Consider the following 12,125-nt stretch of genomic DNA (forward strand, 5'->3'; position numbering starts at 1 on the left):
ACAGTGTTGTTTGTCCTTAATGCCCACTAGACCAGAGTGTTGTTCTGTTTACACTTCAGCTTCTCATTTTCTCTCTTCTTATTTCCCTATGTCACACGCCCCACTCCACTCCTGACATCACTGTACCTCTAATCCCTCTCTCTCTCTCTCGCTTTCTCTCTGCCTCTCTTTCCCCCACCCCTCTCTCTTTCTCTCTCCCTGCCTCTCTTTCTTTCTTTCTCTCTCCCTGCCTCTCTCTCTGTCTCTCGCTCCCCCTTCCTCTCTCACTCTCTCTATCTCTCTTCCCAACCCCCCCTCTCTCTCTCCCCTCTCTCTCTCCACCCAACCCCCCCCCTCTCTCTCCCCTCTCTCTCCACCCCCCCCCCTCCCTCTCTCCTGCCCTCCTTCTCCTGGCCAGACTATAGAGAACTGCGTGTGCATCCTGAGGAACCTGTCGTACCGGCTGGCGGTGGAGACGTCCCAGGGTCAGCAGCTGGGCTCGGAGGAGCTGGACGGCGTGCTGTGCGGCGAGGCCAGTGGCAAGGACGGAGAGAGTTCCGGCTGCTGGGGCAAGAAGAAGAAGAAAAAGAAGGCCCACGACCAGGTTGGCAGTTTGGATCTCCTCCTCCTCCTCCTCCTTCTCCTCCTTCTCTCTGTCTGTCTGACACATTTGATTTCTCTCTCCTTTTCTCTCTCTCCTTTTTCTCTCTCTCCTTTTTCTCTCTCTTCTTTTTCTCTCTCTCCTTTTCTCTCTTCTTTTCTCTCTCCCCTTTTTGGAGTTGCGTGCAGCTGTCTGCAATTAGTGTCTGTGTGAATGGCCTAGGCGCTGGATGAGGGGCTGATGCCTGTTCTAAGCCTGTGGATAATTAGCTTCTTGCTGATTTCATTAGGTTTTCTTTGAAAAGGGGAGATGCCATGTTTGTTGCACACTTGCATTGGTTTTAATGAGGTAAAAAGGTCTGAATTATGTGGTATTATGGCACATAACTAACCAAAATGTGCTTTCTGTAGTTCCCTCTTTAAACATGCAAATGCACATCTGGTGAGGCAGAAGCCCAGAGTGTTTGCTGGATTGCATCTCCTTTAAAACTGAACATTACGGTACTGTGGGGGAGAAATAGACTTGTGTGCACCTCTGGGATTGCATTGCTCTTAGTTCTCCTGTTGTAAATATCTGCCCTATGTATTCATAAAGCAGCTGATGTCTTAAGCTCAGACGTTGACGCAGACACACTCTCCTCTCCTGTCCCCTGGCTGTCTGTAGTGGGATGGCGTGGGGCCGTTCCCCGACTCCAGCGACCCACCCAAAGGGCTGCAGATGCTGTGGCACCCATCCATTGTGAAGCCCTACCTCACGCTCCTGTCCGAGTGCTCCAACCCCGACACTCTAGAGGGCGCCGCCGGGGCTCTACAGAACCTGGCAGCTGGCAGCTGGAAGGTAGGCCCCGCTCCCAAACCAGTGAGTAACCCCAACCAGACCAACGGACGGACCTAAACCAAGCGCTTTGAACCGCTGTCATGTGTTGATATGTCATGTGTCTGACCCTGACTCTGACCCTGATTGGCATGGATTTCAAAACCTATTTGTTTGTTTGTTTTTTTTTCTTAATTTATGTTTGTAGCAAAAGTGGTGTAGTTGTGTATAGTGCATTTCTTGTGTATAGTGCATTTCTTATGATATAGCTAACATCAACACTAGGTATACTATTTAACAATAATGACATTTTAGAGTTAGAGTTTTGTGAAAAGCACATCCCATTCCTCACGACTGAATTCCCACTCCCTCCATTCCTAGCCACCCTGCATACTGAACCAATTTTGGTGAATAGACATGCAAGGCATAGCATGCATGGAGCTCTGCTGACCAAAAATGACATCTGCACTGATGGAAGAGCAACATTTTTGACAGCTCTCCTTCCCACTCTCTCTCTCTCTCTCTCTCTCTCTCTTTCTCTCTCTCTCTCTCTCTCTCTCCTCTCCCAGTGGTCTGTGTATATTCGGGCAGCCGTGCGTAAGGAGAAAGGCCTGCCAATCTTGGTGGAGCTGCTGAGGATAGATAATGACCGCGTGGTGTGCGCCGTGGCCACTGCCCTGCGCAACATGGCCCTGGACGTGAGGAACAAAGAGCTCATCGGTAGGTTGGCTTTTTTACGCGTCAGTCACGTACCTCCTTGTCAGCCCATTGGGTGTGGTAAGATTAGCAGAGGCATTCGCCTCTCTCATTTCACCATGATCCTACTTTTCTCTTTTTAAAAACTTTATATAAATTGGATTAAAAAATATGTAAATGTTAAGTCCTCAGTGAACATTGTCCCAAGGGTCTCTGAATATTAATCTGCTGGTTCATATTCCTAGTTGCCCTCCGTTCCCTACTGAAAAAGATGTGTGTTTCTGGGAGATAAAAAATATATTAAGAAATGTCCTCAACAATAAAATACAATTCACCTGATTTCACCGCATGTCTGCCATGGACATGAAATTAGCCCTTCACTCGATCTGTTTTAGCATTCTTATTTTTACCAGTATGTAAAGCCAAAACCATGCACACATATACTGTAGACCTACTGTTTGAGCTGTGGAGTTGAAAACATTTGTGTGCTTTGTGGACATATCTGGGGGCCTGACATTTCTGCGCAGGCAGTAGCTGCATCCGCCTTTGGCCCTGCGCTAGCGAGCACAGCATCTTTGAAAAGGCCCCGTATGCCCACAGTGGATAGCACGCGCTGGTCACACAAATGTCAGCACAGAAATAGGGATCCCAAGCCTTAATAATTGATAAAGGATGCATGCATGAGCATTTCAGCCCATTGAATTACTCACACTTTTTCTTTCTTTTCCTCTCCTCCAGTCTGGCTTGACAAGCGTTAGTGTTAGGCTCTCCAGTGGCCACTGTGTTGGTCAGCACCATAGTGAGGGAGACTCACGAAGGGATGCTGGTGTTGTGTATTGCTGCTCAGGTGGTAGTCGTGCCGTAGAGACAAGTGCGTCATGGCTGCTGCTGTGTTTGTGATGAGGTCCAGGGAGGCCCATCAGACAGGCGCTTCCTCATTACTCTGTTTATTAGCCTCTCGCTCTTCACTGGAGTGCTTTATAGGCCATGAAAGGGCTGAGTTTTACACATTTCCATTCCAATAGGTTTTCTTATCGTACTGAAAAGATTTTGGCATGAAGGCTTTTACTTTCCTTTTAAAGGACTGACATTCATGGGTTGATTGGTATGCCAGTTACACTAGTTTCATTTGGAAAAGTGTTTGTGTCAGGACCTCATCCAGCTCTTTCTTTCCAACCCCCCCCCTGTCTCCATAGGTAAGTACGCCATGCGGGACCTGGTCCACCGTCTGCCGGGAGGCAACAACAACAACAGCAGTGGTGGAGCCCCGGCCAGCAGCCTGGCGGGGAAGACCATGTCGGACGACACCATCACGGCCATCTGCTGCGCCCTGCACGAGGTCATTACCAAGAACATGGAGAACACCAAGGCCTTACGGGATGCCGGCGGCATCGAGAAGCTCATCGGTATCGCTCGCAGCAAAGGCGACAAGTACGTACTGGCCGCATGGTTGGGCATGGGGTCCACTGGAGCGGCTATCTGTGCTCCCCCACTCTGCCGGTTCTCACGTTCTTCTGTTCTCCTGACAGAGGAGCCCTGTGGACCCCTGTGTGGTTCAGCATGGGTTTAAAGAGCCAATCAGGACTGTTCTCTGCTAATTGATTCCCCTATGGCTGTGGACCTCGCAATGCCTCAGGCAATGGGCTCAGAACTGTAATTTATGCCATTTAATTGATGTATTTATTTGGGGGTTAGCTGAACAGCAGCTACCTTTCAGATTCAAAGTTGTTTTTCATGTGGATGTAACCACCCTAGAAGCATATTTGTAGCCACAATTACAAGTTGTATGATAAGTGCACAGATTGATAAGTGCAAAATGCAAAACTGAATCCTGGTTGAACAAATGAATAGATAAGTGCTATGAAAGATGCTGCCCGTAATTAACACATATACTGTAGCTTCATGGAAGGGAGGAGTGCAATGTGATTGCCTGTTGAGCTGATATATCAACAGCCTTTCAAAACCAAAATTAAATCATAGACTGTTCTGTTATTGTAGTACTTCTCTTTAATGTACTTCGAAATATGTTTTGCAGTTCTTTATGTGAATTTATGTAGCAGAGAGTGGTTTCTGTGGAGCCATTCTATTGTAATAAAACAGAATTGGGTCAATACATGTGGTGCGTGGGCTCCAGCTCAACTCTGTCTGTCTCCCCCACAGACACTCTCCTAAGGTGGTGAAAGCAGCCTCACAAGTCCTTAACAGTATGTGGCAATACAGGGACTTACGAAGCCTCTACAAAAAGGTATCCATCACTTGTGTGGAAATGTTCTAGTTTGTGCTACTTTTCTGCTATTTTTTTGTACTGTTCTGTTAAGATATTGCAAATAAACAATGACAATGATGGGGGAAAAATAATAATAATATTTATACACTACCAGTCAAAAGTTTAGAGACACTTTAGAATTGTCCATTCCACTCCATTATAGACAGAATACCAGCTGAGATCAGTTGCATTGTTATTTTGATCAGGGGAGCAGTTTTCAGATACATTATGTGCTTACAAAATTGCAAAAGGGTTCTCCAATGTTTTCTCAGTTAGCCTTTCAAAATTATATCAGATTAGTAAACAGATTTTTGAAACATTGGATGGTTGCTGATAATGTCAATGTAGATATTGCATTAAAAATCAGCCATTTCTTTCTACAACAGTCGAGAACAACAACTTACAACTGAAATTCCTAGGTGGTAAATAATGGATGCTAAATAATGGATGCAAGTTTCATGTGAGTTGCCTTTACCTCTTTTGCAGGACGGATATTCTCAGTATCACTTTGTGGGCTCCTCCTCCACGATAGAGAGGGACAGACAACGGCCTTACTCCTCCTCCCGGACCCCCTCCATCTCTCCCGTCAGGACGTCCCCCAACAATCGATCCGGTCAGTCCTATTTCCTGTTGTAATTTCCACAGCGCTGCCTCCACATTTGAAGTGACCGCTTTAGAGTTACAGGCTGGACATGCTCAGTGAGGCCCCTCAGTATCATAGGGCCCGAGATTGAGAAATCCAGTTTGGCAGCGCGCTGAGAGTTCAGCCGTTTGAGAACCTTATTTCCTCAGCAGCCCAGAGAAAGCCCATGTGAAGGTCAGTCTCAATGGTCAGTTACTCTGCAGCTGTCAGGCTGGCCAGCATCCCTTAGAGGAAGGATTTCAGCCATGATGGAGCTGTCGCAAGCACATAGGACTTGGATTTTCTTTATTTATTTATTTTTATTATTTTTTTTTATTATTATTTTTTAGAGGTAGAAAATGCAGAAAGTTTGGACCCCTGAGTTTCTCAAAGTAGTTCGAAGTCAATCATGGAGACAAAACATCTCCATAAAAGCCACACGTCACACCATCATGCTGATCAAGAGGCCGCTTGTAGGCACCATGCTGCTTCCATCCTGAGCTTCATAAGGGAGACCTTGTCACACCCAATTAGCTCTAATGTGTTCACAGGTTGGATGCACCCGCTAAAGAGGCCCTGCCATGCACCTTAATAACAACTTGTGTTCCCAGTGACTTGCTTTGATTAAACCCTGCCTCAAATAAGATACCTGTTTGGCATGTCTTTTGGTGCCGACATTGTAATTAAAATCGTCTCTCACTTAATGCTCTTGCATTATCCATAGCATCAGGTGATTACATGCACACACACACACACACACACACACACACACACACACACACACACACACACACACACACACACACACATACACACACACACAACAAACACACACTTGCACACGTGCGAGTGCGCATGCGCACCCACCCACCCACACACACACACACACACACACACACACACAGAGTTCACACATTGCTAGTCCTGCGCTGTGTTTGTCAAAGTCAAAGCTGATGCCACTGTTTTGAGCTCTTTTGAAAGCATTTCCATTCAGAAAGAAGGGTGAGCATACCTCCAGGAAAGATGCCATGGCAGGGAAGAGGAAGAAATAGGGCCTTAGAAACGGATGCGTTGGTTTACCAAGGGGTTAACCAACAGGCAAGCCAGTGCCCTCTGGTCACCATACCTAGAGATTGGCATGGGGTACTTTCCATAAGATCATCTCTCAATGCAAATCAAACTTTTAGGCTAACTGAAATAAAAGCATGCCAATCTCTAGGTATGTGGTGAAGGGTATGTGATGATGTCAGGCTATTTTAATTCAAAGGAAACTTCAAGATGCATAGTATCCTGGATCCATGAAATAGCTGGCCTTTAAAAATAAAAATCTGCCTGCCTCTATAGGAATTTAACATGAAAGGGGGGGGGGGGGGTATACTTATGCCCCTTGTATTTTAAGGAAGAACATTTATTTATTTAGGATACATTATTCATTCACAAAGAAAATTGGTGTCCTTAAAGGTTGGATTTTTTCCTATTTTTTAATTAAGGCATTAAGATCAATTTCCAAAAGATGATTTTTTATTCCTCTCTTTAGTCAACATGGCGGTGTAAACATATGCACACCACTGTATAAAGTCTGGTGTGTTTGGTGAAATGTAAGCCGTTGTGTTGGCCAAGCACAGGGCAAGAAGAGTCTGTTTGTGTTTTGCTGTGGCACTTACAGCTCAGTAGATTTACAGCGACTGAGCAATGCTCATCTACCTGAAGACCAAACAAAAACAAAAAAAACGGTATTGATTTGTGTCTTTTAAAGCAACTTTTATTGTGTCTGGCAGGACAGGCTAGTGGTTCTTTAAATACTCCTTGGAAAGGAAGAGCAGTTCGGGTGAAAGAGAGTGTGGAGTGAGAGCTAAAAAAAATCATTAAAGCTCACTAAGGAGGCAGAGCAGATTGGAAATGAAGAGAAGAGGCACAAAGCAGGGACAGAGAAAGATAGACACCAGAGAGAAAAGGAAGGATGTGGGGGTCTGCGGGCCCGTAATGACTGCTGTTGACGCGCTTGTTGTGCAGCGAGCGCTCCCGCCTCCCCCCGAGAGATGATGAGCCTCAAGGAGAGGAAGGCAGACTACGAGTCGACGGGGACCATCTCCGGTTACCACGGCAACAAGGGCGAGCACACCTCCAGGAAAGATGCTATGGCAGGTAAGAGGAAGAAAGCTGCTGTTGCTCCTGAATTCTGAAATTAATGTGAATCATGATGATACTGCTGTAGCCCACAGCAAATAGAAAATCTACTACAACCAGAAACGGCCTCTAAAGTACATGAGCTTTACACTCAGATGATCTGCGTTACTCTGGATGACGACAATGGTGCTGACGATGATGATGATGATGCAACCTGCCTTTTGTAGCAGGCTGTTATAATTTAGGTGTATATGAAAAACATCTAACATATGATTTTGTCATGTCGGTAGTCTGTAGACCAGAGTGGATTAGGAACCTTTTGGGCACAATGAACACAGTATTGATATTGCCAGTATCTGCATCTGACAACCAGGATCAAACATTCAGCTTTATGTGCTCTCCTTCCCACAATGCAGCTCAGATATCCAGTGGAACATCAACACTGTACCGCGGGGCCTATGTGTCTCCTGGAGATGACTTGAAACACAACCAGGTAAGCTACAGAGCAGGCCTATGCTCATCTGTGTGCTACCAGTAGCATTTTGTACGGTAAAGAGTGAATGGGGAAATAGTGTCAGTAAAAGCTGCAGACCCTGGTCACCCACGCTAAGCCGAGTGCTGTTCCCTGTAGGTGCCGGTGCAGGCCAACCTGCCGGACGCCTACCCTCCGTTCCAGACACCGCCCGGCGCCAACTACGAGGAGGGCTTTTACGAGGACCAGGTGCTCCAGCGTCCCCAGCCCAACGCCGACGGCACCATGACCCTCGGACTCAAATCCACCGGCAACTACGTGGACTTCTACTCGGCGTCTCGCCCCTACAGCGAACTCAACTACGAGACCAGTCACTACCCGGCCTCACCAGACTCCTGGGTGTAGCGGGGAGGGGAGGGGGGGGGGGTAAGGGGGTAAGGGGGTTCTGGAGGAGGGAGGAAGGGGCGGAAGGGCCAGTCGGGACACGGTGACATGAAGCCTCCGCATGTGCATGACCACCACAAGAGACATTTTTTTTGCAGCAGACTCAGTCTGGTCCAAGCCTGCTCCACCAAGTGCTCCTCCATGTCACCACACGGGTGGATGCTGGAAGGGGAGAGACAGGAAGAGAGATGGGGAGGGGGGGGGGGGGTTCCACACATTAATACTATGAACATCATTGGGGTTGCATAAGAAGGAAACGGAATGTGTTTTTAAATGGATGGTCTGTTGGGACATTTGTGATGGGATGGGGACAGTAGAGTCTGGAACGTCTGAAGAGGAAATGTGTCTACTGTACATATGTGGCATACTACTGGGGATGCGAACGTCAAGCACAAGTGGAGAAACATAAGGTGACACTGAGGAAGATACATTGTCACACCTTTCTTACCAGATTTGTTTTGGTTTGCTTCAACTTGCGTTTCATGCCTCTACAGAGACTCCTCTAGCCTTTATATCTTTTTTGAATATTATTTTTGTGTTTCTAAACTTCTTTTGAACTTTTCTCTTTTTCAATGTTAAGTTGTCTGATGTTCATTTCTTTGAGATGCAAGTGCATTGTGTACATTACACAACGTTTACTGTGTCTCTTACGTCATGGCATACGTGCATCATTTTTTATGTTTAGTTTTTGACTTCTGGCAACACAAGAGTGGAAACGGAGACCTAATTCATATGAGCAGTAACCTTGGTCCGCCACATGTGAGGACTCAGCCATGTCGTTTGTGTCAGTTGTGGTGGTTAACACACACACACACACACACACACACAGCTGCACTCTTAACACTCTCAATCACACAGCATCACCACCTATATGGTGCTACACTGCCTGAAACCAGTTTACTTGCACAAACAAATTTCTTTCCTCTCATTATCTACAATATTTTCCCTACATTGTGTAGCCGTGGGGGGTGGGGGGGTTAAACCTGCCCTGGTCAACTTCATGAAGAGTACCCAGCTGTTCATAACTAGCAAACTAGTGAGCTGTGCTTACATCCAATTTTGTACAAATGTGCCAAACATGAATATCCCTGAGCCAGGGGCTACCGTAGAAAATGGTGTTGAGGTTTCTATCCAGCAACACATAATTGGTTTAAATGATGCCAGTTTGTAAATGTGTTGAGTTTGATTACGCTTCGTTTCTCCTTTTTTTTTTAAAGTGTGTTTTAAAGACATAAAGAATACATTCTGTCACTAAATCCTGGAATTTATGTGGGGTTGGGGTGGGGAAGGGGCTTTGAAAGTTGAGATCCCTGCAAAGATGTACAATTTAGACAACCCTGTGTTGTAAAATAGTTCAAGTTTGAGAAAAATCCACATTTCCCCCACAGAGGTCAGTGGTTCCTAAAGTTCATCGTAGAATAAACTGTCAATAGAGTATGAATATTATATATATTATATAAATAAATATATATATATACTTTTTATGTGCAGATGTGGATGTCACATAACGCAACAACATAATGAAAAAAAGCCTTGTAAAAAAAACATGTAGGATTTTGTTCACACTCATTTCTATTCCAAAAATGACACACTAAGGTGTTGACCTCTTGTTGTCATGTTGTTGCCATGTCTAGCAAAGGAGGCCAGGGCTTGGGTTTTATGTGGGGACATAGTCAGCTAATGTGTGTAATTCTGAGAGGAACAGGTGCTATATGCTGTGCCCACCTTTGTGTATGTTTTGGTGTTCTAGGTTATGTACTTTGCCATTTCGTGCCCCTAACTTTTGCGTAACATTAAAGAGCATCAGCAAAACAAATGGGCAGTTTCTTGTCACTCTGCTAAGCCTCCCATGCCAACAGACCATTATCATGTAGGACACACAGAGTGAGAAAGAAAACCAGTGGCACATATCAATTGACCTACTCAACTTGATTGTGAAAAGACCCATGCAGAACATGTGTCTGTAAGAGAGTAAGAGGATAGTTTGTCATTGTAAGCCCTGGTCTCCCTTACGTATCATTTTGGGTGTATAGATACTTGTCTGATGCAAGGAAAAGAAATGATCCCAAATGTTATTTAGCATATCCTGCAGCACTCTCTGTAGTGGACATCTTTAACTCAAGCAAAATTTTGTGAAAGTAGACATGTCTGACAACCTGTATTGAAAATGTCAGTACATCTTTTTATTTCTGTTGCTAGACAACGTGTTTGAGAGAATTGTGAATCTTTTTCATTGCCTCAACAGAGTGCAACTGCTACAAAATATTAACTGACCATTGGAGAGTAAATGTTTTTGACATTACCTTTCTATTGTCCAGATTGTCTTTGTGTTGTCAGCATCAGGTAATACTGACTAGAAATGTTGCATCGAACACAACCACACGACAAACGTCATTAACCATATTCATCATGCACATTGCTCCTTGACTAGAATCACTGTACAGGGGTGTGTGTGTGTGTGTGTGTGTTTGCGTGGTGTGTGTGTGTGTGTGTGTGTGTAGGTGCACATGCCTGGTCCACATATCTTTCTCCTGTGTTTTTGTCAGGTCTGTTAGTTTCTTCACCCACTCAGTTGGCTGGTAATGGCCATCAGCAGCCACCCAGGCTGAATATGAGTGCCATCATGGTGTCATCATGTCAACTGCCTTTCTCTTTTTTTGATGTTTTCCCCCTTTTCCTCTCTGGATGAGAAGACAAACCTGATGGTGGCATTTATACTAGGACCCCATTGCACCTGCATTCATCTATCTATTTATCTAGCTACTATCCTTGACTCTTAAGCCAAGAAAACACACTGCTGTGATCCCATCATAAGAAAGGCTTCAACACACGAGCGCATTCATTAACATGTATGGAATATGAGATGTTAATACTGTACATCCTGTTAGCGTTGTGGAGCGCAGCGCTGTCTGTTTAAATATGCTGTTGGGTGGGGCTGAGCAGGCCAGGCCAGTCCTCTGAGACGCTCCTGCGGATGAGAAAATCTTTCAAGGTTTGCTGGGCTGGGAGCAGGTCCCAGAGTGAGTCGCTCACTCTAGGAGGGAGAATGCTGCCCCCTACTGGCAGACCTCCGACACAGGCCTCACCTCTGATGTGGCACGGATGAGCTAACCAGCTAGCTTCAGTCTCATACCAGCCTAATAGCCTTCTCTCTCTCTATTTCTCTCTCTCTCTCTCAAACATCTGTGATAATATCACTCTCATATTCCCCTCTCATATTGGGGGTTTTAGTGGACAGTACACTGGCACAGTTCAGGGGTATCTGTGAGCCTGTGAGATGTGTGCTTTTTGCAGTGCTCAGCTGGGGACGGTGAGAGCTTGATGGAGCTCAGATGGGTGCTTCACCCTCCATTAGTGGCGCTCGGTGGAGCCCCGCCACCCTGACAGAGGGCTCCTGACGTTTTTATAACTCAACACTTCAGTTTAGTGCCCCAGCTGCCTGCCCATAGGTCATCCAGGCACAGTCAGAGCTGCATTAAATGCTGCCTGGCATTTTTTACTGTCTGATTGCCCGCTTCTCTAACTCGGTCTGTCTGTGTTACTGCAGAAATGCGAGCAGGTATCTTACAAACGTGACCAAGCCATTAATCACCAAACCAAACCAATAATTAAAGCAACCCAACGCACAGTCAGCAGGTTCTCCTTTTATTGAGCTCTACATACGTATCACACTGTGATAACACACTGCCACTGTGATATTGAGGACATCTTCACAGCTCACATTCCCCCCTAGTCTCATTACGTAGTGCTGAGGGCCTCTGTGGCCAGATGTCTCATCAGTGCCCAGTCATAACAAAATGTTAATACTGTACAAACAAATTATTGCAGTTATAAAAAAGTGTTCTGTATCAAATTTCAAGTATGATTTCCTCACTAGTGGAATGAGAGGCATTAATACAACAGCAATAATAACAATAATAACAACAGCAACAATTATTATTATTATAACATGGTAGATGAATAAACATGTGGTCTTTCTGTTACTCTTGATAAGTGTGGTTAATGGCTGACGTCATTAATGCTCAACACCACTAAAAAAACCTTGTCAAAACAGTAAAAGTCTTTTTCATAAATAGGAATGAAGTGAAGTAGTGAAGTTTCCATT

The 12,125-nt window shown here is 45.3% G+C and overlaps 1 protein-coding gene across 4 annotated transcripts in view; it reads left to right on the forward strand.

The window, feature by feature from the left end:
- Positions 1-7,981, forward strand: part of ctnnd2b (catenin (cadherin-associated protein), delta 2b) — a 55,947-nt gene extending 47,966 nt beyond the window's left edge. For all 4 annotated transcript variants that reach the window (XM_076295893.1, XM_076295894.1, XM_076295895.1 and 1 more), the window contains 9 exons: positions 398-583; positions 1,244-1,438; positions 1,963-2,113; positions 3,286-3,520; positions 4,250-4,334; positions 4,842-4,968; positions 6,991-7,122; positions 7,521-7,597; positions 7,736-7,981. In XM_076295893.1, coding sequence (XP_076152008.1) covers positions 398-583; positions 1,244-1,438; positions 1,963-2,113; positions 3,286-3,520; positions 4,250-4,334; positions 4,842-4,968; positions 6,991-7,122; positions 7,521-7,597; positions 7,736-7,981 — 1,434 coding nt within the window. The remainder of the gene's footprint in view (positions 1-397; positions 584-1,243; positions 1,439-1,962; positions 2,114-3,285; positions 3,521-4,249; positions 4,335-4,841; positions 4,969-6,990; positions 7,123-7,520; positions 7,598-7,735) is intronic.
- Positions 7,982-12,125: the final 4,144 nt, after the last annotated feature.

Source organism: Alosa pseudoharengus, unplaced genomic scaffold, assembly GCF_046254945.1.
Source record: "Alosa pseudoharengus isolate Yale_2024_CS ecotype anadromous, Long Island Sound unplaced genomic scaffold, YU_APseudo_1.1 YU_APseudo_1.1_scf_2, whole genome shotgun sequence".
Classification (NCBI taxonomy): domain Eukaryota; kingdom Metazoa; phylum Chordata; class Actinopteri; order Clupeiformes; family Clupeidae; genus Alosa; species Alosa pseudoharengus.